The sequence below is a fragment of the Cherax quadricarinatus genome, chromosome 28, assembly GCF_038502225.1.
Source record: "Cherax quadricarinatus isolate ZL_2023a chromosome 28, ASM3850222v1, whole genome shotgun sequence".
Lineage (NCBI taxonomy): Eukaryota > Metazoa > Arthropoda > Malacostraca > Decapoda > Parastacidae > Cherax > Cherax quadricarinatus.
The window spans coordinates 11,035,670-11,063,169 of NC_091319.1; the positions used below are offsets into that span (position 1 = coordinate 11,035,670).

General features: G+C 42.3%; 1 protein-coding gene across 1 annotated transcript in view; it reads right to left on the bottom strand.

Annotated features, from left to right (window-relative positions):
• Window positions 1–4,710: 4,710 nt before the first annotated feature.
• LOC138853320 (nephrin-like) overlaps window positions 4,711–27,500 on the bottom strand; it is a 390,197-nt gene continuing 367,407 nt past the window's right edge. Inside the window, exons 5-13 of the mRNA XM_070089397.1 lie at window positions 22,291–22,443; window positions 21,804–21,989; window positions 18,362–18,706; window positions 15,838–15,957; window positions 14,230–14,415; window positions 13,863–13,974; window positions 13,176–13,354; window positions 12,215–12,401; window positions 4,711–5,011 (exon numbers count right to left, since the gene is read on the bottom strand). Of these exons, the coding sequence (XP_069945498.1) occupies window positions 4,867–5,011; window positions 12,215–12,401; window positions 13,176–13,354; window positions 13,863–13,974; window positions 14,230–14,415; window positions 15,838–15,957; window positions 18,362–18,706; window positions 21,804–21,989; window positions 22,291–22,443 (1,613 nt within the window). The 3' untranslated portion in view covers window positions 4,711–4,866. The remainder of the gene's footprint in view (window positions 5,012–12,214; window positions 12,402–13,175; window positions 13,355–13,862; window positions 13,975–14,229; window positions 14,416–15,837; window positions 15,958–18,361; window positions 18,707–21,803; window positions 21,990–22,290; window positions 22,444–27,500) is intronic.

A 27,500-nucleotide genomic window follows, 5' to 3' on the forward strand; every position in this document is an offset into this window, starting at 1 on the left:
CATACTGCTGGCTGCCTTCTGGGGGATGTTGTGCAAGTTATACTGCTGGCTGCCTTCTGGGGGATGTTGTGCAAGTTATACTGCTGGCTGCCTTCTGGGGGATGTTGTGCAAGTCATACTGCTGGCTGCCTTCTGGGGGATGTTGTGCAAGTCATACTGCTGGCTGCCTTCTGGGGGATGTTGTGCAAGTTATACTGCTGGCTGCCTTCTGGGGGATGTTGTGCAAGTTATACTGCTGGCTGCCTTCTGGGGGATGTTGTGCAAGTCATACTGCTGGCTGCCTTCTGGGGGATGTTGTGGAAGGCATACTGTGACTGCCTTCTGGGGGATGTGGAAGGCATACTACCGGCTGCCTTCTAGGGAAAGTTATGGAGTCATACTGATGGTTGCCTGCTAGGGGATGTTGTGGCAGGCGTACTGTGGCTGCCTTCTGGGGAATCTTGTCTAGTTATGCTGCTGGCTGCCTTCTAGAGAAGTGTGGGGAGGTGGGAGAAACAAGGAGAGAAAGGGAAGAAGAGGAATTAAAGTCACCTGGAAAAAAATATATGAACTAAAATTGTAAACAGAAATACAGAGAACAAAATACTTGACACTTATTACCTGACAAATACAGATCAATCAATCAACCAATTAATCAGTCAATTAATCAACCAGTCAATCAATCAACCAACCAGTCAATCAATCAATCAATAAATCAGTCAACCAACACACAGGATTATACACAAATCAAGCAATTCCCAGTGCACAACCAAAAGAAAAGGGTTCAATACCCGGGCGGGCCAGAGAGGAAAAGTCAAGTAAATCTCCTTGTGTCTGCTGCCCCTGTTCACCTAGCAGAATGTAGACACCTAGGCACCTAGGACTCAGCATGTAGAAGATACCACCCAGGAGCCAGAACCTAGAATTCAGCATTTAGATTCCAGCATCTAGGAGCCACAACCTAGGATCTAGCACCTAGAAACAGGCAAGCACCTAGGACCCAGCACCTATGAGTCAAGCACCTAGGAGTCAGCTAGCACCTAACCAGGACAGAGAGAGAGAGAGAAAGAGAGAGAGAGAGAGAGAGAGAGAGAGAGAGAGAGAGAGAGAGAGAGAGAGAGAGAGAGAGAGAGAGAGAGAGAGAGAGAGAGAGAGTCACCTTACTGGATCTTTCCTACACATAGGTTGAGTTCCAGAGGTGAGGTCGCTGCTTTTATTGCTCGACATTCCTCTTACCTTTGTGGTGGAGATCATGGGTGAGGTGGAACCCACTTTATTATGGGTGAGGTGGAACCCACTTCATCGTGGGTGAAGCGGAAACCCGCTTAATCATGGACCGTGGGAAGGCAGCTATTACACAGCAAGACGGGCAACCATTAGCGCTGGTACTTAAGGGTGACAGTGTCTGGAAGATGATCTGACATGGGAGATGTAATGTCAGTCAAGTGATCAAAAGAAACTTCCAGCCCGTTGCTGGATGCGAGGTTAGCGGATGCTGGATCGAGTCACCAACGCTTCTTGCGCTTAATGACCCCACACGGGTTTAGTTCTTAATGAAGTAATAACACTAATAATTATAAAAAAAATATTAATAAAACAATAATAATGATGATAATAATAATAATAATAATAATAATAATAATAATAATAATAATAATATAAGGTCATATCGCAATAACCGGTGCATAGATCATTACAGGTGAGTACAGCCAGATGAGTGCAAATGAGTGCAGGTGAGAACAATCAGGTGAGTACGAGTGAGTGCAAGTGTGTACACGCAAGAAAGTACAATCAGAACTGTACAGACGAGCAGTACATGTGAGTATAGGTGAGTCCACAAACACACACACAAGCACGTAAACACACACACGTACACACACGCACGCAAACACCCACACGTCTACTGAGGTGCATATCAACCAGATAACTGCTGCAGCATATGGGTGTTCCGACACCTGAGTAAGGAATTGTTCAAGACTCTGTACACTGTGTACGTCAGGCCCATACTGGAGTATACAGCACCAGTATGGAACCCACACCTCGAGCACGTCAAGAAATTAGAGAGTATAAAGGTTTACAACAAGACTAGTCCCGGAGAGGAGAGGCTAAGGAAAATCTACCTGACGACACTGGAGGACAGGAGAGATAGGGACGACATGATAACGACATGTAAAATACTGAGAGGAATTGATAAGGAGAAGAGGGACAATGTTCCAGAGATGAGACAACAACAAAGGGTCAGAACCGGAAGTTGAAAATTCAGACGAGTCAGAGGGATGTTAGGAAGTATTTCTTCAGTCATAAAGTTGTCATGAAGTTGATTATTCTGGAGAGTGATGTAGTGGAGGCATGATCCATACACAGCTTTAAGATGAGGTATGATAAAACTTATGGAGCAGGGAGAGAGTGGACCTAGTAGCGACCAGGGAAGAGACGGGGCAAAGAGCTGTGGATCGACCCCTGCAACCAAAAATGGGTAAGTATAAATAGGTAAGTACACACATACTGTGGCATGCAAAGAGTACGTAACCTTTATTCGGCGCATGTACACACCCTCATTTACAGGCTATCTCCCCCAACCAGCGAACCAAGTTACTGAGAGTTGATGATGGGGCCCCGTCGTTCAACTAGTGACCAGGTTCCAGCCAATAAGAAGATGGTTTTGGCAATCGCAGAGGTTATGTGGGTACCACTCTCCTGTCTGCCCTTGTCATTCCCATTCTAGAGCTGGTTGAAGCACGGTCTGCTGTCTTGTGGCTTCTATTCTGCATTGCTTACCGTGGAGTGCACTATATGTACATAGTGTACATATTGCTGTTCTAAATTGGTGAAGGATAATATAAGTCTAAACTTTTTCTGCTGTGTTTATTTTGCTCCCTTTACACCCAGGATAACAGGCCATTTGGAAACCTGGGTTGTAATATATACGCATACACACACACACACACGGGGCCAGGAGCTATGACTCGAACCCTGTAACCACAACTACGAGTACACACACACACACACACACACAGACACACACACACACACAGACACACACACGCAACATAACTCATCTCAGCCACAGTATTGCGAGGAATAAAAAAATTAAACGTTCTGTTTTATTTTGTAGTTACATTCTCCCACACAGCTCAAACATAAACAAAAAAAATTATGTGAAATTTGACCTAAAATTGGATAGGGGTTCCATTAACAATTTTAATTATATATATATATATATATATATATATATATATATATATATATATATATATATATATATATATATATATATATATATATATATACACACAAAATGAGGTGTATATACACTGAGAAGTGTATATAGACTTGGTGTATATATTAACAGTTGTATATCTCTCGTATTGTCGATAGACTTTAAATTTAAATTAGCTATGCTAAAGAGAAAAGATACACCGAGAAGTGTGTATATATTATTATATATACATTGAGAGGATGGACACACGTAAAGCTGACTCCTATTTGGAAGAACGTTTCACTCAGCGCAAAGCTTTATCGTATCATGTTTCGGTCTGTGTAGAGCTTCAGCAAGTTATGTTTTGCTTTGTGCAGAGCTTTAACAAACCATGTTTCGCTCAGCGTAGAGCTTTAGCAAGCCATGTTTCGCTCAGCGTAGAGCTTTAGCAAGCCATGTTTCGCTCAGCGTAGAGCTTTATCACGTCACAAAGCCTCTATCTAACAAACCCCAGAATTCTCCTCAACAACGCGCGTATCTCCTCTTCGATTCTTTTTTTTCCCCCTATTGTCTCCTCTTCTTCTACAGACATAAAAAAAAGGAGGGGGCATGGAAGAGGAGAAAGAGAGAAAGAGAGAGAGAGAAATGCTGTATCAGAGGTTTCCGCTTCCTATTGGAAGAAGCCGCGGGCGGGATCAGACAACACAACGGGGAAAATTATGACTCCTGCGGAATCGGCTTTTAAATGTGAGACGTACGAGCCTCTGGGTCTTCCATCCCTCCCTGGACCAGCGAGCTGCCAGGACGCAGGGAGAGAGAGAGAGAGAGAGAGAGAGAGAGAGAGAGAGAGAGAGAGAGAGAGAGAGAGAGAGAGAGAGAGAGAGAGAGACAGACAGACAGACAGACAGAGACAGATAGACACAGACAGGCAGAGACAGACAGACACAGACAGTGACAGAGAGAGAGAGAGGCAGGTAGACAGAGACGGCTAAAAAATATACAAACATAGCTAAAATCTCGCGACTTAAAAAGAAAAAAATCTTCAGCATAACTAATACCTTGCTAAGAACAGACACAATATCGTGATTGGTACAATACAACAACCTGTGCATGCAGTGACAACAAGAAGGACGTACCATATGAAACTTGAAGGACTCATAAAAGAACTGTTAACGGGAGACACGAACGACTGAGAATAATGCAGGAGGACTACCACACAACAATTTTAATGTCATACTGAATAAAAGAAGTTGTTGAGGTCTCGGTAAGAACGCGTACGAGAGGAAGACGGAGAGTAGAATAACGTAACAGGAGACGCGATGGACTCTAGGAGAACACAAGAAGAATAAAACTGGAGGATTCATTAGATCCCAAGAATAGGAGACTTGGAAGGCGTAGGAAAAGTCAATGAACAGGAAACTGCAAGCACTCAAAAAAGATTAAGTGAACAGGTTTCTAAATACTTAAGAAAATCCCTTTAACAGAAGGAGTGAAGGAGTGAAGACACACGCAACTGGAGACGTCGAAGTCACAAGAGTTTCTCAACGAACATCCAGGAAAGAGACGTTCTTTGCACACTTACGGAATACATCGAAGATGACTTAAAGAAGTTCCAAGAAGAAGAAACATCCAGCAACCACTTAAGGAGGATATCGAAAGGGAGGGGATGAACGGAACTCACGGAAGGCTCAGAGAGAAGAAACATCCATCAAACACTTACGGAGGACTTCGAAGGTGATGTTAGCGCTGACGGTGACGCCTAAACCGTTCTCAGCCTTGCAGGTGACCTCTCGCCCGTTGTCCTCAGCCTCTGCCTTCACTTTGACCTCTGACCTGGGAAGGGATGATGCTTCAGGTGAGTGGCCATTATTTATGAAAGAAAGAGATGAGAGAGAGAGAGAGAGAGAGAGAGAGAGAGAGAGAGAGAGAGAGAGAGAGAGAGAGAGAGAGAGAGAGAGAGAGAGAGAGAGAGAGAGAGAGAGAAGGAAAACTCATTTCAGTGTGCCCTTGTTCCAAGATATCTTAACAGTCCTTCCCGCGAATCTGTCTTTCCGGAATCTCAAACATGAATCACTAAAGCACTAGATTCCCAGTATTTCTGCAGAAACACTGGGAATCTAGTGCACAGCTATATACTGTCTCCTGGTATGTACTGAAACTTTCTACAGCGTATTCTCCAGTCGATGTATCGATTACATATAAAGAATACCACGCCATATTGCTTGTACTATTATACTCACCGCCCTCTGGTCCCTAGATGTCAAACATCAACGAATGGAGATCTGATGATCTTGGTACCATACAGTTTTAACTGTCTCGTGTTATATTTGGTATTTAGTCTGAATAGATACCCTCAGTACAGTGAATGGGCTGTTTCAGTGATTCATGCGCACATCATTCCTATGCTCTTGGAATGAGGTTCATTTGTATTACACTCAATCACAACTCCAGACGGTAACTGACTCCCCAGGTATATATACCGTTTCTGCCTGGGTGTCTTATCGCATGTGTAATACTCCCTGGTCTGACTACCCTCTTTGTCCGTGCCTTTTATCAAGGCACAGCACGGACGGAAATTTGGCCTAAATATAAATCTATTCCATATTAATTTATTCTATAAAGATCTCGCTTGTGTAGCTAATTTATTAAGGAACTTTAAAAATTATAAATTCATGATTAAATAAAGTTCTCTGCTTTATTTACGTAGCTGGACCTGAAGGAGTTCCGTCCAACTCAACTTTGTCTGGGAACCAGCCTGCTGAGACTCGAAAGACGTTTCGGGCCACTGTGTTGCTTCAGTTTATGAAAGTATAATGAATTTCCTATTTCGAAATATACGTATTGACTTGTTAAGCTTTTTTTTTTGTAAGAATGATATAGGCTTAAAATATTAAAAACTCTAATAACAGAAGAGGTGGGATTTGAACCCATGTGAGGCGAGTCCTTACGTGTGGTGGGATCTGAACTCATGTGAGGCGAGTCCTTACGTGTGGTGGAATCTGAACCCATGTGAGGCGAGCCCTTACGTGTGGTGGGATCTGAACCCATGTGAGGTGAGCCCTTACGTGTGGTGGGATTTGAACCCATGTGAGGCGAGTTCCTACGTGTGGTGGAGCTTCTCTAACCTATCATCATCTCCATTACTAAATGTACCCATTCAGCATTATTTTTTTTTTTTTTTGCTGTCGGACCTGCTAATTGAATATTATTAGCATCATTTCACTCCCGTCCAGTTGCAACTATTATTTAATGTAACCCAACTATGATGATGTACACTTCTGATTATACACATACAGAAAAAATATAATTACTGCATGAAATAAATTAGCCCTGGCGGTTTACGTGGGCTACCTAAGTAGTAAGTAGTTGGGTGGCTGTCAACTGATTATATTTTTGTTACACAAGATTACGTAACCTTAATGTCTTTTTCTAGTATGTATCAAAGTGGTTTTGTCGTAGCCTTTACTCTGAATCAGAGAGATGGTTTTTTGATCATTTGTGGTGGAAGATTCTGGCTATGTCAATAGTGATTTGGTGTTAATATATGGATTTGATCTAGCCGTTCTGACAACCCTACCTAACCACCCACGTACCTACCTATCTATCTAGCCCGTGTACACACTCACTCGCCATCCACTGCAGAACCGACACATTCCTTGCCAAAAGACATCATCGTTTTTTTATATAACACACCCGCGATCTTTCCTGGTGTGTTTATTCGAGAGGAGACAGGCAAAGTTCCGGATTGGAGAGAAAATACTATCCGGACCCAACGCGACGCCCAACTTTACTGCTAAAGAAGACTTCTCAGCGCCGGATTGGAGGGTTTAAGAGAGGCTTCAAGTTGTGGTCCCTTGCGTCCAGATCGAGGGTTCAACATGGCGTTCCTCAGCACCGAGATGGAGGGTTCCAGACGACGCAGAGATGACCCGGGTGGATCGGTGAGTACATTACGATGGTATCTTCCTTGTGATGAGCAGAAGGGATAGAACCTCCATCACTCATTGTGGTGGATGACCAATAATAATAATAATAATAATAATAATAATAATAATAATAATAATAATAATAATAATAAGTTTCCACATCTTTCAGTCACACTGTTTACGTCCCAGTTGCTACCTCGTTCCCTTGTTGGAAGAAGACAATGACAACAATTTATAATATATGTGAGGAAGACAATTTATAATATACAGTATGTGAAGCGCTAAACACGTTTGGGTCACTGTGGAAGGAGTTGAAGGCTCGGTGCTTAGTCTGCCAGTCTCGTGAGAGACATGCTATTTGAGAGAGGCTAAACTTTGTCAGCATTTAGCTGATACAAGGCAGATTCTCTTACACTTGAAGAGTGAAGAAACTCATACACACATACAGTATATACACTATGTATGGAGCATGTTTGAAGGCAGTCTTCAGCTCTCATGGGACACACAAGAGTTACATAAAAGAGAAAGATGGGCAGACTGCATCTTCCAAGACTGTCAGGATATCTTTGACACTATATAATAATAATAATAATAATAATAATAATAATAATAATAATAATAATAATAATAATAATAATAATTCATGTTAATTAAGCGCTAAACCCATGTGTGTCATTCAGCGCAAGACGTGGTGGAGGCTCGATCCTCTATCTGCTGAGCGCCAGACAGACGCGCTTCCTATTTGTACTCACTTATATATATATATATATATATATATATATATATATATATATATATATATATATATATATATATATAATATATAATATATAATATATATATATATATGTCATGCCGAATATGAAAATCTGGTCAATTAGCAAGAACTCATTTAAAATTAAGTCCTTTCTAAAATTTTCTCTTATACGTTTAAGGATATATATTTTTCATTAATGTTAATGTAAATTTTTTTAATTTTGCACCAAAAGAATCTTAGAAAACTTACCTAACCTTATTATAACAAGAACAATTTATTTTAGCCTAACCCATCTAAATATATTTTAGATACGTTTACAATAATTTATTACTAAACAAACACAATTAAATATATTGTTTTCGTTAGGTTCAGAATGATTTTGCCGAAATTATTGCATACACAAATTTTCACTTGTCCTATATGGCAAGATGAGCGTTGCTATTTAAGCCAAGATCGCAAGTTCTGCCTATTCGGCACGACATATATATATATATATATATATATATATATATATATATATATAACACAGAATAGGGTGACGGGGAAGTTCTCTCAGGCCTGAGACATAACTGACAAAAAACAGAATTAGGAAGGCACTCACGAAATCATAATAACACGATTACAAACAAACCAGGGAACGGGTGGGGCTTTAACCCCTGGCGAGTGAATCGTAAAACTCCAGACCAGTGTGTAAGGAAGGGACTCTGGGGTCAGAGTCGTCACCAATACATCACCAGAAGAGCACATTAACCAGGTAACATCGTCAGCGTAAATGAAATTTACATATCTCAGAATACTCTTCAAGAACTTGAACAATATATTTAGCGCAACATAAGTAACGTAAGTCAGGTCCATCATGATCTAGGCAACACCAGGCGGCAGCCACATACCTGATGAAGCACAAAGGCAAGAAAAGTCTAGACGTTTTCAACAAAATTTGTCTCTGAGTTGATAGGTTTGTGATATTCGGAAATAGTCATAAAACAAAATTTGATAACGCTGGAAGCAAGGAGAGAAACCGGACATGACAACGACGTATGAAATATTGGAAGGTATTTACAGGGCTTACGAAGGCAGGCTGATCCAGGACAGACACGGATGAGATACAAGGATGATAGGTTAGGTTAAGTCAGATTTGTCAGGAAACAGGACAAGTGTTTCCTGACGCGGGTCTTAGTCATATATCAACCACCACTGAAGCTTTTGGTCATCTGACCGAAGCCTTCCTCTGGCGTACTGGTCCACGCCTTTAAATATTATGATCATAATTATAACCATTATTTAAGGACGTTAGAGGGTATTTTTTTTAATTAAGGGCAATTTAAAAGTGTAATGAGCTTAAATTTAAGAGAAAATAAAACAGAGGACGGGAGAGTAGCGTCCAAAAAATTTTGATCAAGACCGGATTTTGAGCTGTGTCTCGACCACCGCACGCACCAGTCGGTATATGCAACTTGGTGAGTACACACACACACACACAAAACTATTGCCAGAAAAAAAACCTCACCCAAAGAACTCCTACCATCCTGAAAATTACCAATCTTAAGTGGGATTTTTGTTTACATTCTCCAGAAACTCAACACAATTGCGCCTGAGGTCGCAGTGAACGAAAAGAGGCAAATTTCTAAACCACTTTCAGTTTAATTAATTTACTTTTATTCCAGGAAGCTGAGAGGTCAAGAGAGTTTTGGGTCTAGAGAATACTGGTCTAGATGGTAGCTCGCCTGGTCTATATCATCCAGTGTTGGCTCAGAGGACCATCGCTTCCTCGACCATATCTCAGACCACGTCTACTGGCTGACGGTCTCATCAGGCCCTGATGAGACTATTAGCCAGTGAGCAACAGCCTGTGAGCAACAGCCTGAGCATCAGGCTGTTACTCACAGCACGTAGTCCGATGTAGGTATCACAGTCAGGCTGGTCAAAGAGGTGACTACAAGAACATGTCAATGGTTATATACAATTCTGGGCAAAAGGAGGTAGTCAGATTTTATCCAAGGACTAGCGGGATAGCTCTAATTACCTGGATCAAGAGCCCTTTCCCAGTATCATGGCTTGAAGGCAGTTCAGCCGAAGACTATGGTCTACTGGAAGTTTCTTTGGTAAGTGAAGAGGTGCTGAAGGATCTCAGATCTTTTATTTTTTGAGTTATCTTATAGTGTATGCACTGTAACCTTTCTTTGTATTATAGATATTTTTGCACTGCTTCGTAGGGAGTCATTCCAGTGTGCCACTTTGAAACTATTCTTCCATCTACAAAACCAAGAGAGTATTGGGTATTGTTGATGTAGCAGTAATAGCATTAGTAGTAGTAGTAGTAGTAGTAGAAGTAATAGTGGTGGTGGTCTGGTTGGTCTCTCTCTGCTAGTAAAGTCAATCTCCAGTGCTTGTGTGATGTATTCCAGCAACACTGGAAGCACAGGTTAACCTACCGTGTTTGTGTGGTGATGTATTCCAGCAACACTGGAAGCACAGGTTAACCTACCGTGTTTGTGTGGTGATGTATTCCAGCAACACTGGAAGCACAGGTTAACCTACCGTGTTTGTGTGGTGATGTATTCCAGCAACACTGGAAGCACAGGTTAACCTACCGTGATTGTGTGGTGATGTATTCCAGCAACACTGGAAGCACAGGTTAACCTACCGTGTTTGTGTGGTGATGTATTCCAGCAACACTGGAAGCACAGGTTAACCTACCGTGTTTGTGTGATGTATTCCAGCAACACTGGAAGCACAGGCTAACCTACCGTGTTTGTTTGGTGTATTCCAGCAACACTGGAGGCACAGGTTAACCTACCGTGTTTGTGTGGTGATGTATTCCAGCAACACTGGAGGCACAGGTTAACCTACCGTGCTTGTTTGGTGATGTATTCCAGTAACACTGGAGGCACAGGTTAACCTACCGTGTTTGTGTGGTGATGTATTCCAGCAACACTGGAGGCACAGGTTAACCTACCGTGTTTGTGTGGTGATGTATTCCAGCAACACTGGAAGCACAGGTTAACCTACCGTGCTTGTTTGGTGATGTATTCCAGTAACACTGGAGGCACAGGTTAACCTACCGTGTTTGTGTGGTGATGTATTCCAGCAACACTGGAGGCACAGGTTAACTTACCGTATTTGTGTGATGTATTCCAGCAACACTGGAGGCACAGGTTAACCTACCATGTTTGTTTGGTGATGTATTCCAGCAACACTGGAGGCACAGGTTAATCTACCGTGTTTGTGTGGTGATGTATTCCAGCAACACTGGAAGCACAGGTTAACTTACCGTATTTGCGTGATGTATTCCAGCAACACTGGAAGCACAGGTTAACCTACCGTGTTTGTTTGGTGATGTATTCCAGTAACACTGGAGGCACAGGTTAACCTACCGTGTTTGTGTGGTGATGTATTCCAGCAACACTGGAGCACAACCACCGTGTTTGTGTGGTGATGTATTCCAGCAACACTGGAGGCACAGGTTAACCTACCGTGTTTGTGTGGTGATGTATTCCAGCAACACTGAAAGCACAGGTTAACCTACCGTGTTTGTGTGGTGATGTATTCCAGTAACACTGAAGGCACAGGTTAACCTACCGTGTTTGTGTGGTGATGTATTCCAGCAACACTGGAGGCACTACCGTGTTTGTGTGGTGATGTATTCCAGCAACACTGGAGGCACAGGTTAACCTACCGTGTTTGTGTGGTGATGTATTCCAGCAACACTGGAGGCACAGGTTAACCTACCGTGTTTGTGTGGTGATGTATTCCAGCAACACTGAAGGCACAGGTTAACCTACCGTGTTTGTGTGGTGATGTATTCCAGCAACACTGAAGGCACAGGTTAACCTGCCGCTAAAACAAATCCGAGGCGGCAACATTTCCATGCGACGGCAACGATGACGTCCCGTGAATATTGAGGTTTCATGTAGCATGTGTGTGTGTGTGTGTGTGTGTGTGTGTGTGTGTGTGTGTGTGTGTGTGTGTGAGGGGAGAGATTGTTCGATTATGTGGAAGAAAATTATCTAAATAAATAAAATAATAATAAAAATAAAATATAAGAAGCATAATAATAATAATAATAATATGTTGTTTTATTGTGTCTATGTAGGTTGGTTTATAATGGCCAGTGTTTGTTATGCTTTTATGTTTAAAACTCAGTTGTGTTTGGATATATTTACATTTATTTCCTCAGTTTGACGGCCTAACAGGTACCACAGCCTAAGTGATACAGCGTCATGCCTACGTAGTGCCAGTGTGTGGTAGAGACCAGGTGAGTGCCTGATGGTGGGATCAACTAGCAAGTGCCATACATGACTGGTGACTTTCTAACTGATGGCTCACCTACTGAGAGATGTAGGCACCACTCACCTGGTGACAATGCCGCCGTAGAGGCCAGATGAGTGTCTGACGGAAGGGTCACCTAGGAGGTGTGCTGGGGTGTGCCAGGTGACGATGGAGACTGGCACACTGCTGGAAGTCTCGCAGCTGAGCGTGACCACCTGACCTGCCTCCACACTGTGTGGGTTCGCTGACCCAAGCACCTCCCACGGAGCGACTGCAGGAGGGAAAGATTGGATGAAAGGAAGTAGGAGTACATGGGAGTAAATGGGAAAGGCAGATAACAAGGAGCCTTATAATCTACATCGAGGCTATTTGTAGAGGAGTCTCAGCAACAGTTTAGTTACCTGTTCTTATGGCTAGATAGTTGAGGGCAGGATATAGAGAACTGATCAGCGGTAAGACGGGGACTGGTGAAGTGATGAGTCATGGTGAAACAATAGACTTCAACACTGTATCTAGTCACTGCTGTATTTAGTTGAATCCTATGTTTACTAAGTGTTCATCCGACAGACTTTCAGAAGATTGACTTGTCTTTGTACTAACACTTTCAGAGAGGAGACTGTTGACCCCCAGAATACCCTCCAGGTAGACCCTCCAGGTAGACCCTCCAGGTAGACCCTCCAAGTAGGTAGATAACTTGGTTAGCAACTCTATATTTTTCCCAGATTTGTGTTATACATCTTGCTCACTGAGTTCAATACCATTGTTTAAGATTACCGTATAATTTTACACTTTAAAAAGTTCTTAATTTTTGACTGAGTTAAATTTGCTTAGTATCTCAAAGGTTTAAATAAGATAATCTCAGAGTCGCTATATTCTCTGATTGAGAATAGATTTAAGTGTTTAAGTTTATGATGAGAACGAAGCCTCATGGGCGAAAAGTCCTCAGTAAATCTTATATTTATTTCTCATCAGAGAGAGAGAGAGAGAGAGAGAGAGAGAGAGAGAGAGAGAGAGAGAGAGATAGAGAAAGAGAGGCAGCACTCACATTGCAAGGTAATGGTGGTGTCGGTGAGGAGAGGAAGGCTAGTGGCCGGGTTCATTACCTCACAGTGAACCCGAGCACCATTATCCGCGGGCGCTGCGGTGAACGATGCCCGCGCACGACTCACGTTCTCGCTAGTGTGCGTCTCTGCCGGCAGCTCCTGGTCCTCACCCTTGCGTATCCTGCAGCAGGCAAGGGGTCAGAATACGAGACAGGGAATGGTGGCGTCTGGAACAGCAGGTTACTAGAAAGGTTTTGTTCAGTGCCGACGTTATCTACGATTACATTTCTGTCCATCCTGGGCTGTTCTCAAGGTGGCTTGAGAATAGTCCAGCACGGACCGAAACACCGTCTAGTTTCATCTCCAATTTGTGGGGAACTGGAACAAAAGCCGAGTCCAGACACTTAGAGTTCGGAGGATCGAACCTACAGCTAGTTGTGGATTGTTCCAACCACAATTATAACTTTTATTCTTGCCTACTGCAAAAAAAAAAAAAAAAAAAAAATAGACTCAACAGTTGCTGGAAAACTCACAATTCCTTTTGTGACAAATAACGTACTGAAGGATAAAGACGATAAAAAACGAGCTGGAGAGAGAGAAAGAAAGAAAGAGAGAGAGAGAGAGAGAGAGAGAGAGAGAGAGAGAGGAAGATAATTAGAATTTGAAAGAAAAAGATGAAGTGTCCTGACCTGAACTGTGGAGGAGGGTGTCCTCCTTCGCTGGTGCAAGACACTTCCAGGCTGTCTCCAGCCACCAGCTGTCCCTTGGAGTGAATCTCCACCCGCGGCGGTCCTGGAGGTCCTGTGAGAAAGAGAAGAAGGAAGATGGGCGTACAACCTTACAGTATTTTTCTTTGTTTATCTGTTGGCTATTTTAATAAAGCAAATTATGTTATTATCGACGTATCAGCCCAATGACGGGAACGTGAACAAAGACAACTAAAGAGACGAACGGTAAGAGAAGACGGACTGACGAATATACAGAGTGGAAACAAGTAGACGCTGGGATTGACCTCCATTACATGCTTCCATTAAACAAGCAAGGGTCGGAACTCACTGATGAGAGTGATGCTGCGGGTGTGAGAGATGGCTTCCACAGCCTCCAGGTGATGAGCCAGGCACACGACCACCATCTGCCTGACCTGACTCGACTTCGCCGCCTCCTGGGTCAGCCGAGATGAGGTTACCCACCCGCCACCTTCATCTTTACTCACTGTCGACGTAGTGGTGTTTACCTGTGCTCCTTCAAGAACAAATTATTAATTATATCACAGACATACTTAGCAAATTTTTTGCTTACCGAAATTAAGTTTTTAATTTCTATTTTTTTTTATTTTTTTTTATTGGGCAAGTTCAGTTGAATTGTTACAGAATCAACATTATCAGGAAAGTTCAGCTGAAATGTGAGGGAATCACAGCCCTGAAAGGAAGATACTTTGACGCTGATTAAGGGTTGTTGATCCTAGGGATTGGAGCTACACTTTCTTTCCTTGGGTTAAAACCGACTTTCTCTCATTTCCTAGGATCCGTATGACCCCCTACGCTTTTAGCGCCGCATCCCCACGAATATACTACAGAGTTATTCTTACTTAGTTTTGTAATACGCTAAGTAACTTAATTTCGTGTTTGGAGATTTCATAAATGTTGCTGGGGTAAAGTCTGTAATATACTACATTGTAAAGTATAATGCCGGAATGTTCATCATTTTTTTTCCCACACGTTACATTGTTTCGGTCCTCTAGCAGTTGCTATACCAACCTGCCACATATAATGGCAATCTCAAGTTCTGGTACCCGCCACCTAGACTTGCTAGTTAGGTTTGAATACTATCGAATGCATGTTGGCCATGAAAACTACAGTTCGCCTATAAACTTTATTTTAATTCTAAAATAAGGCATGACGTAAAATATGGGTACATACGTAAAACAACCACAATGGAGAGTTGAATGATAGCTCTAGGCATTTCGTGTTTCAATCAACACATATTCAGGAGCTTGCAATATTACAGAAATGATCGGGTTTACAGGGTATATTCGTTAAATATACCCTGTGATCATCTCTACTGGTTAGTTTATTAGGTCTAAAGCCTGTCTACTACACGATGCATCAGTTAACCTCTATGTCACCTACACATCACCAGTCATGAATACCTTGATCAATTAAGCAAAGATTTATGTAAACTTTTAGCCTATATACACTGATAGATATACATTGACAGATATACAGCCTCTCGGTGTATATCACCTTGACCTCTGATATGCTGGGTTAGTTGGAAACTGTTTTAGTTGTTGTACTGAGGATTAGTTGTGTAATGTTCAAGCCGAGATGTTTTTGGTTAGTTGTGAACCGTCCCAGCCACGGTGTTGTGAAGCAGTAGTGAAGTGTATTCTGAGGTAAATGTTAGAGGGGAGGCGGCAGCTCTCTGATCCTCACCTGTAGTCCATAGAGTTATCAAGACTATACGGCTCTGAATACCTGCTCCTAGGCTGAGGGACTGACTACCTCATCTTCAAACTCTTCAGTCTCTTGATTTATTTGCCAGCGTTATACTGACAAAGCCACTGGTTGGCGAAACGTCTACACAAAACAGATAACCCAGTTCTTGCACTTGTAACTAATACTACATCTTGTCGGTATTATGCACCGTTGATATTATGACACCTACCATCCACAGTCCAGGTGATGGTTGCAGGTGGGTTGGAAGGTGAGGTGACACAGGTGAGAGTCAGGTGTTCCCCTGCTGCCACTACCGTAGGTCCGCTCACCCTCACCTGTGCAGGGGCGTCTAGGTGAAGGGGGAAGAGGAACGATACTTGAATTAAATTGGTTAAGGTTGAAACGCGATTCACCTAAGAATACATTAATACCTAAAAAATACACATCTGACATACACACTCCTGGTGCATATACACTGAGAAATACACATGGCTCAGTATATATATACTAATATACATCTCTCGGCTTATGTACAAGAAGAGATAAACATTTTAGTATATTCATAGGGAAGCTCTAACCAATTTATATATAATAATAAAATAAAAAATTGCAATAAAATAATAATAATAATAATAATAATAATAATAATAATAATAATTTGACTGAATACGTAATTTGGAATCATTGTAAATTTTATTTTAACATAAGGGTGAATTTACTGGTAAATTTTTATTGGTAAATTTATATTGGAAGACACATCTGCTTAAAAAAATGACTTTAAACAAGAGAACCGAGGATGGAGGAGGGGAACAACAAATGGTTAAGATGCTTTCCTCCATGGAGGAGAGATCTTCCTCCATGATTGTCCTCCGTGATCCTCCTCTAGGATTAACAGTGAATGGGATCACCATTTTTGACATATGCTTCACTGTTGGTCCTAGATATGACAGCCTTTTTCAGGCGGCGAGATGTTCAATTTATTCAGAGGCACCTGAATGATTTAGGGAGATTGGGGCTATGTATTGTGACTAGGTAAACAAGAAACTGAACTGCTTGGAGAGAGAGAGAGAGAGAGAGAGAGAGAGAGAGAGAGAGAGAGAGAGAGAGAGAGAGAGAGAGAGAGAGAGAGAGAGAGCGTGTCCTGTAGAACCACGTCGTGAGAAACAACGCCTCCCATGTGGTGGGTCCAGGACGTGGCAATAGGAAACTTTGGACAAGAATTGTCAACACACTTTCTCGTGCTCGTTAACGTGTCACAAAGACACAGTAAACTGCCTCGTTGAAACGAGAGAGAGAGAGAGAGAGAGAGAGAGAGAGAGAGAGAGAGAGAGAGAGAGAGTCCCCATCACTCATTGCACTCAGTAACACACGAATTCAGAGTCTCATGAAATACAAACCAAACAAGGCTGTACAAGCGGGGACAACACTCAATAGATTCAAACACACACACATATATACACACACACATTATGTATAATATATATATATACATATATATATATATATATATATATATATATATATATATATATATATATATATATATATATATATATATATATATATTATTATTATTATTATCACACTGGCCGATTCCCACCAAGGCAGGGTGGCCCGAAAAAGAAAAACTTTCACCATCATTCACTCCATCACTGTCTTGCCAGAAGGGTGCTTTACACTACAGTTTTTAAACTGCAACATTAACACCCCTCCTTCAGAGTGCAGGCACTGTACTTCCCATCTCCAGGACTCAAGTCCGGCCTGCCGGTTTCCCTGAATCCCTTCATAAATGGGTCGCCCTACCTCGGTGGGAGACGGCCGACTTGTTAAATATATGTTAAATATACATATATACATATATATATACATATATATATATATATCCATCTATATATATATATACATATATATATATATATATATATATATGCATATATATATATATATATATATATATATATATATATATATACAGATATATATAGATATAGATATATATATATATATAGATATATATATATATATTTATATATATATATATATATATATATATATATATATATATATATATATATATATATATATACATATATATATATATATATACATATATACATATATATATATATATATATATATATATATATATATATATATACATATATACATATATATATATATATATATACATATATATATATATATATATATATATACATATATATATATATACATATATACATATATATATATATATGTATAAACAGCTAAAAACTGAAGTATGCTAGAAAATGCCCTAACTACTCTGAAGCGTCAAAATATGAATTAATAATATATATAATCTTAAGGACTTTTTCATAAGATTTTTTTAAAAAATATGTGAAATATCCCCCCCCCAAAAAAAAAAAATATAGAAAAAGGTGTTAAAACATTATTTCATTGCATATGCCGTTTCCCACCGAGACAGTCCATTGAGTAAGCGTAGAGCAGAGTTTTACAGTAACCAGTAGAACCAAGGAGAGGGTCAGTATCGGTACTGTGACAGCGTTTAGAGAAATATGTATTCTCATGGTCCAATATTTTAAGCTGGGAGGTAAACATTGTCCTTACATCTAGCGACACTCTGAGACCCTCGCGCTGACCACAGTGTAAATGACGAGAGGACATTTTAGAATGTTGTTGAAGAAATGTACGCAAAGAGAGGACTAAAAAAGTAGAGAAGGGCACCTTGAAGTGTGATGAGAGCAACTTACAATGCACCGTGAGGGTGACATTTGTGGTGAGGGGTCGCGGGAGTAGGTCGCTGGAGACACGACACTCATACACGGCTCCATCTTCAGTACGCGAGGCGGTCACCTGCTGGGTGACGCTCACTCCTTTGGTCTTCTTGCCTCGCTTGCTGGTGGCTTTGGACTTGAGGTGCACGCTCTTCCTGCTCTTGCTCTTGGCCGTGTGGTTGAGGGGAAGGCCATACCAGTACCAGGTGACCCAGGGGCGTGGGTTGCCGCCTGCCACACGGCAGGTGAGACTTCGACGTTCCCCGGCGCGAAGTACTTCACCTGTCTTGTAGCCATGGATGACTGGCCGCCCGGGCGGGTCTGGCGAGGGACGGACTCATTGTGTTAATGGTCAAGGGAGAAAACAGAATACACATGATTCTCTCGGGAACGTGATATATACACACACATGCAATACTTCAGGGAACGTAGTACACACACACACACACATACACATACACACATACCCTAGTGCCGACCAGTGAAGAAGCGGGGCCAAGAGTTGTGAATCAACCCCTGCACCCATGAATAGGTAAGTACAAATAGGAAAGTATACACATACGTACACACATAGTGCTGTAATACACGTAGTATGCATACAAGTATACATACACATAATGCTCCAGTCACACAGTGTCTTCATATATCTACTTTTTGCCTATAGAACTGCCTATGTATGCGTGGCTGTCTGTATCTCTGTACATATCTGTGTTTCTCGTCTGTGTCCGTACGTGTCTATCGACTATTCTGGCCACTGTAACCTATTTATCTTATCTTTGTTTATGTCCGTCTTTGGCTGTTTTTCCTATTTACATCTACGATCTCAGTAAATGGCAATATTTATACTTCCCTCCTGTCCGTGTTTGCTTGTCTTTGGCTGTCACTCTCTCCTCTATCTTCGTTTACTGTCTCCATCTTTTGTCTGTTACTAGTGTGTGTAACTCCCTGGTCTGTCTATTGTGTCTGTCTATCTGTCCAAGAGCTTCTGTCATAAAATTTCTTAAAACATATTATTACTAAAAAAATATTAATATCTTACGTAAAGATAAAAATTAAATCCCTTTTGGTCCATCGTCTAAAAAAATAACATAACATAAATAACAAGTGTCAACTCAGACGTAATTTAGTCACCGCCAGAAGGTAAAGAAAACGAAGGGTGCTATAGAAAACGGGGAATGCTGATGGAAGTGGGAAATTAGTGAGGCAGCCCAAGGAGGGGATAACTATCCTAAATCAACAAGGGGAAACGAGACAAGGTGTACAAGGGGAGATGGGGCGTGAAGGAGGGAGGAAGGAGAGGCCGAGGAGGGAGGAGAGGAGAGAGAGGGAAGGAGAGTGAAAGAACGAGACGAGAGAGAGAGAGAAGTGAGAGCGAGGAGTGAGAGTGAAGGAGGGGAGGAGAGGAGACAGGAGTGGGAAAGCGAGAGAAAGAGGACATGGCTCTCTATCATTACTCCTCTGAAAAGAGAGAGAGAGAGAGAGAGAGAGAGAGAGAGAGAGAGAGAGAGAGAGAGAGAGAGAGAGAGAGAGAGAGAGAGAGAGAAGGGTTAATGAGGGCGAACAGTATCTGGAGCAGTATTATCGGGAAGGTCGTGGAGGTGAGAAGGATGGCTCAATGTTGGCCAGAATGGTCTTGGTGTGGTGAGGGTGAGAGAGAGGGCGAGAGGGAGGGAAGGGAAGAGGGAAGACGAGAGGGCATGGGAGAGGAGGAAAATGAGAGGCGAGGCGAGTTGGAGGGCGAGAAGGAGGGCGAGAGGGAAGGTGAGAGGGAGGGCGAGAGGAAAGGCGCTGTACACCACTCGGTGTAGAGCGTCACTTGGGGGAATCTTGCCAGATATCCCTGACGGGCGTGGGTTCGAATCCTGCTGACTGCATTCTCCCTCTCTCTGTCTCTCTCTATATATATATATATATATATATATATATATATATATATATATATATATATATATATATATATATATATATATATATATATATATATATATATATATATATATATATATATATATATATATATATAACCACTTGGGGAGTTGAATGATGGCTTTAGCTCTCGTATTGCAATCAACACATCATTAGGGGATTGCAATGCTGTAGAAATGAGTAGGACGTCCAGGCAGATTCGTTCAGGGAAACTATCTATCCGTCACATTTCGAGATCTGATATATAATGCTATTGTAATGCCTGGAGGAAAGAAACTGACTGGCGAAACATCTAAATAAATATGTTAGTTATTACGCTGCATATTATGTCTTTTTTACCTAGTTGTTCATCACCATTCGTTGCTGTGCGAGAGAGAGAGAGAGAGAGAGAGAGAGAGGGAGAGAGAGAGAGAGAGAGAGAGAGAGAGAGAGAGATCAAGGTAAAATAATGCATATATCATACAATAGTCGTCCAACTAATCGGGAGAAGAGATGTTATACTTCACATTTTCAGTGTTTAAATCCTTTCCGCCAGACGAGGATCATTAAATGTAATCTGCTCACATCTTCAGATCATTTTCATCATTAAAATACGCAGTAAACTCTCAGTGCATATACACTAAGAGACACACACATCTCTTGTGCATATAGTCTGTGAATCTATCAGATCCTTAACCAAAACACAGTGATCATATACTACATATATTTATCCACCAATCATTGTCTCTGTTTAAACAATATTTTCGTGGTTACAACTAGTCTTTCACAACCAAGGTGTCCCGCAGCCCGAATGGTAGCTCACTCAACTTACACATTAAGGTCCGTGGTTTGATCCCCGGTACGGATGAAAATGTTAGGACGTGTTTCCTTAAGACACCTGCTGTCCCTGTTCACCTAGCAGTAAAAATATGTACTTGGGTGTTAGCCGACTGGTGTGGATCGCATCTTGGGGACAAAATTGACCTAATTTTCCCGAAATGCTCTGCATAACAAGGGGTTTTCTGGATAGTAGCATGTTAACTAGGCCTGTATATGTTGTACATGTACTTGCATAAATAAATATTATTATTTACTATTCTGAAGAGCTGCCACATCCCTCCATCGGGCCGGATGCGTCTCAACTTCCGTGTAACCAACTGCACCTGGGTGTTGTGTTAGCCGACTGTTGTGGGTCGCATCCTGGATTAAAGGACCCCAAATGGAAATAAGCCAAACAGGCATCGATGATGCACTGACTTAATTGGGATATCCAGGATTACTAACCCTCTGGGTTAATAATTCGAAAGAAAACTTTCTTAAAAAAAAATCTTGATATCGTTTTAATAGTTAAGAATGAATCCGAGTGATAAGTCACTGACTTTTATACATATGTTACTGTGTAAGGTAATTGTGATCATCCAAAATTGTGTAAAATTCTACGTAAATAAGCTTAGTTACTTATTTAAAGAAGAAGAAAACAAGAAGGAAAATATTGAGAGAAAGCTGGACTCACGGAGAACTGAGAGGGTAACTGTGGCGGCCAGCGGTGAGGTAGTGGAGTCCTTCAAGGCAGGATGCTGAGTCCTGCACGAATACTCCTCCCCGTCGTCCTCTTGCTTTGACGTCAGCACGAGACGACTCAACAGACTCACTAGCCGTCGCATGGTGGTGGAAGGCTGGACCACATCCATCTGTTGCTCTGGGATAAGGAACATAGCACAACAGATGGTGATGGTGTTGGTAAAGATGGTGGTGATGCCAGAGACTAAGGGCAGGAAAGATGCTCTCAAATACCGTGCTTGAATCTTTAATTTCTCATTTCTTCTACTTGATTGTATTGGGTTTTTTAAAGGTCAGTTTTACATTATTACCATAACAAATCAGCGTAAAGGAGTAATATTAAATATGAGGCCTTAATAAATATTACTTACATTACTATCTGTTTTGTAGTGACGATTTTATATGTAAGTGAATTAGAAGGTCTGCCATGGGTAACTTACTAAAGTCTATCCTGTGGTCTTCTCGGTACCAGGTGACATTAGGTGCTGGTCTGGCGTCTGCCACTAAGCACTCCAGCTGAAGCTTGTCACCTGCTGCCACCTCAACCACCTCCCCCTCGCTCCTCCCTAAGAGGGTGATGCTTCTAGGTGGCACTGCGGAAAAAACAGAAGCTAGGTGAGTGGCTGGGGAAAGTTAGTCCTGGTAGGGGGGAGAGGGAGAGAGAGAGAGAGAGAGAGAGAGAGAGAGAGAGAGAGAGAGAGAGAGAGAAATATAAAGATATAAAACCCCCTCAAAACTAAAATCCTTGGCCACACTCGTAACTGTGTACAAGTGTAACAGCTAGGTGGCTGCAGCTCTACACTACATAATAAATCTTCCGCACATTCCTTGATTATTTCTTAACCAAGACTAGATGTAATTTTGGACGCAGCGCGATCCGAGAAAGGTATTGCATAACCCCAGTCTCCAGTTATGGCATGGATTCCAACGGTTTCAGTTTCTTTTAAAACTAACTACATCGCATTTTTCCGCACACAAACATAACTTAATAATCATTATCCTGTGACGCTCCAGACACTACATACTGAAGCCTTTTAGAAGAGGTAAACCCAGATTTATTTAATGCTATTTAAAATTATTATAATCAAAAAGAAGCGCTAAACCACAAGGGCTATACAGCATGATATTTAAAAGAAATGAAAATTTCGCAGTATTTTGCATACTTGAATCTCAGTCGTCGTCGATTTAAGAGTCGCCTGTTTTTAAATGTTGGAAATTCCTCCACTCAGGGCTTCGGAAATTATCCCAGCTCTTCCAGGATGCTGGGAATGGGTTTAGTAACTTTGGTCACTGGACAACTGCACATGAAAAGTTGTTCTCAGAATATTGCACTAGTTACCGAGCACAAGCGTTCAAAATTTGAAGCCGATTGGTTGAAGCGTTCTCGAGTAACGAGTGAAATAAAAGTAGGAGGAAGGGGGGAAAAATTAGGCAGCCGCTCAAGCTTCCCCCTTCTGGGATACCTAACAAAATCGATGCCCTGTCAATTATCGCTAAACTAAAACCCAAATATAAACTGTTGAATTTTTTTTTACGACGTCAATAAACAAAAAAATATGTTCATTATTTTTTTGTCCACTTAATCGACACTATCACATTGATGTAAATGAATGGAACAGTTAACGTCAATGAATCACGCCAGCCAATAACAGTGTTGAAATATTACGCTCGGTAAACCTGGTGGAATAAATGACGTTGTCACTGTCAGGGTATGAATATTGATCATTATATGCACGGGGGAAATATTGAGCCTGTAAGGGGTCGCAGAGCTTTGAGAACCAGAGGTACTGACGCCTTGATCACGAGTCCTTCAACAGCATCAACTCGAGTCCTCCTGAATAACAAATCACATTTTAACATATTTTCAAGATATCTGAGGGGACTTACGTAGTTAAGAGGAGAGACTAAAGAAATCGACCTAATGACTAAGACAGGGGGCGCTAGTGGAGACATGATTACGATGTACAAGATACTTAAGGATTTGACAGAGCAGAGAGGCGCAAACTTTTTGAAATGTGAGGCACAGGAAGGAGGGATCATAGATGGAATCCAAACAACTCAGTTGAGCGATTGGAATGTAAGAAAATGCTTTAGATTTCAAGCTGGTAAATTGTTGGAATGAGGTAGATGAGGCAATAGTAAGAATGTTATGATAAGGTTAATGAGATGAAAAACTAATACAATCAAAGATTGTAATTAAGGAGACAAGGGCTCTTAAATTACACACACACACACACACACACACACACACACACACACACACACACACACACACACACACACCAGGCACATCTCCTGAAGTGCACATCAACCAAATAACTGCTGCAGCATATGGGCGCCTAGCAAACCTCAGAACAGCATTCCGACATCTTAATAAGGAATCATTCAGGACCCTGTACACCGTGTACGTTAGGCCCATATTGGAGTATGCGGCACCAGTTTGGAACCCACACCTAGCCAAGCATGTAAAGAAACTAGAGAAAGTGCAAAGGTTTGCAACAAGACTAGTCACAGAGCTAAGAGGTATGTCCTACGAGGAGAGGTTAAGGGAAATCAGCCTGACGACACTGGAGGACAGGAGAGATAGGGGGGACATGATAACGACATACAAAATACTGAGAGGAATTGACAAGGTGGACAAAGACAGGATGTTCCAGAGATTGGACACAGTAACAAGTTGGAAGTTGAAGTTGAATCACAGGGATGTTAGGAAGTATTTCTTCAGCCACAGAGTAGTCAGTAAGTGGAATAGCTTGGGAAGCGATGTAGTGGAGGCAGGATCCATACATAGCTTTAAGCAGAGGTATGATAAAGCTCACGGCTCAGGGAGAGTGACCTAGTAGCGATCAGTGAAGAGGCGGGGCCAGGAGCTCGGACTCGACCCCCGCAACCTCAACTAGGCGAGTACAACTAGATGAGTACACACACACACACACACACACACACACACACACACACACACACACACACACACACACACACACACACACACACACACACACACACACACACACACACACACACACACACACACACACACACACACACACACAGAAACACACACACACACACACACACACACACACACACACACACATACACACACACACACACACACACACACACACACACACACACACATACACACACACACACACACACACACACACACACACACACACACACACACACACACACACACACACACACACACACACACACACACACACACACACACACACACACACACACACACACACACACACACACACACACACACACACACACACACACACACACACACACACACACACACACACACACACACACACACACACACACACACACACACACACACACACACACACACACACACACACACACACACACACACACACACACACACACATACACACACACACACACACACACACACACACACACACACACACACACACACACACACACACACACACACAACACACATACACACACATACACGCACACACACATACACACACACACATCCACACACACACACACACACACACACACACACACACACACACACACACACACATACATACACAGAAACACACACACACACACACACACACACACACACACACACACACACACACACACACACACATACACACACATTTTCAGAGAATAGGGGTACTCGAAGGTGAGAAACTGACCAATCAAGCTGATTCTCAGGACGGAAACAGTGCGGAACAGGATCCTCCAAGAGAAACCACGATTGAAATACTCGGAAGAGTACAAGAGGGTGTTCCTAGACAGAGACAGAACAAAATCAGAACGACAGCAGCTGAGGGGAGAGGACAAAAAAGGAAAGGAGCTAGGAAAAGAGACAAGGAGGGAACCAGCAGAGGTCTGTCAGAGGCAGGACAGAACAGCAAGGGCAAGCACACACACAACTACTCTCAGAACCATACAACCTATCACACCATCCCAACACACCCCTACAATCCATACCCACAGCCTCCACCCAACACCAAGCTATAGAACCCCTACAGTATGCCACCAGGTGTCTCCCACCCTCACAGGCCCCCAAACCACAGTGTTGGAAAGGAAACTGGAAGGTATGGTACACAAACGCTGATGGAATAACAAATAAGTGGGAGGAGTGGCAAGAAAGAGTCAAAGAAGCATCACCGGACATCATAGCTCTCACAGAAACCAAGCTTACAGGTATGATAACAGATGCCATCTTTCCAACGGGATACCAAATCCTGAGGAAAGACAGAGGGAACAGGGGGGGTGGAGGAGTGGCGTTGCTGATCAAAAATCGCTGGAATTTTGATGAGCTGGAGAGAGAAGATAGCGGAGAAGAAAGTGATTACTTAGTGGGAACACTTCACTCTGGAGGTCCCAAGGTGGTAATAGCAGTGATGTATAACCCACCACAGAACAGCAGGAGGCCAAGGCAAGAGTACGACGAGAGCAATAGAGCGATGGTTGACACACTAGCTAGAGTGGCCAGAAGAGCTCATGCATGCAGGGCAAAGCTCCTGATCATGGGTGACTTTAACCACAAGGAGATAGATTGGGAGAACTTGGACCCACATGGGGGCCAAGATACTTGGAGGGCTAAGATGATGGAGGTGGTACTGGAGAACTTCATGTACCAACACGTAAGGGACACTACAAGAGAGAGAGGAGAGGATGAACCAGCAAGGCTGGACTTAGTATTCACCTTCAGTAGTGCAGATATCGAGGACATCACATATGAAAGACCTCTTGGGGCCAGTGACCATGTGGTTGTAAGCTTCGAATACACAGTAGAGCTACAAGTGGAGGGAGAAGCAGGAAGGCCAGGACGAATGAAGCCAAACTACAAGAAAGGGGACTACACAGGAATGAGGAACTACCTGAACGGGGTTCAGTGGGACAGAGAACTGGCAGGGAAACCAGTTAATGAGATGATGGAATATGTAGCAATAAAATGCAAGGAGGCTGAGGAGAGGTTTGTACCCAAGGGTAACAGGAGTAATGAAAAAGCCAGGATGAGCCCATGGTTTACCCAAAGGTGCAGGGAGGCAAAAACCAAGTGTGCTAGGGAATGGAAGAAATATAGAAGGCAAAGGACCCAGGAGAATAAGGAGAACAGTCGTAGAGCCAGAAATGAATATGCACAGATAAGAAGGGAGGCCAAAGACAATATGAAAGACAATATGAAAATGACATAGCAGCGAAAGCCAAATCTGACCCGAAACTGTTGTACAGCCACATCAGGAGGAAAACAACAGTCAAGGACCAGGTAATCAGGCTAAGGAAGGAAGGAGGAGAGACAACAGGAAATGACCGTGAAGTATGTGAAGAACTCAACAAGAGATTCAAAGAAGTGTTCACAGAGGAGACAGAAGGGACTCCAGAAAGACGGAGAGGTGGGGCACACCACCAAGTGCTGGACACAGTGCACACAACCGAGGAAGAAGTGAAGAGGCTTCTGAGTGAGCTAGATACCTCAAAGGCAATGGGGCCAGATAACATCTCCCCATGGGTATTGAGAGAGGGAGCAGAGGCGCTATGTGTACCCCTAACAACAATATTCAATACATCTATCGAAACAGGGAGATTGCCTGAGGCATGGAAGACAGCAAATGTAGTCCCAATCTTTAAAAAA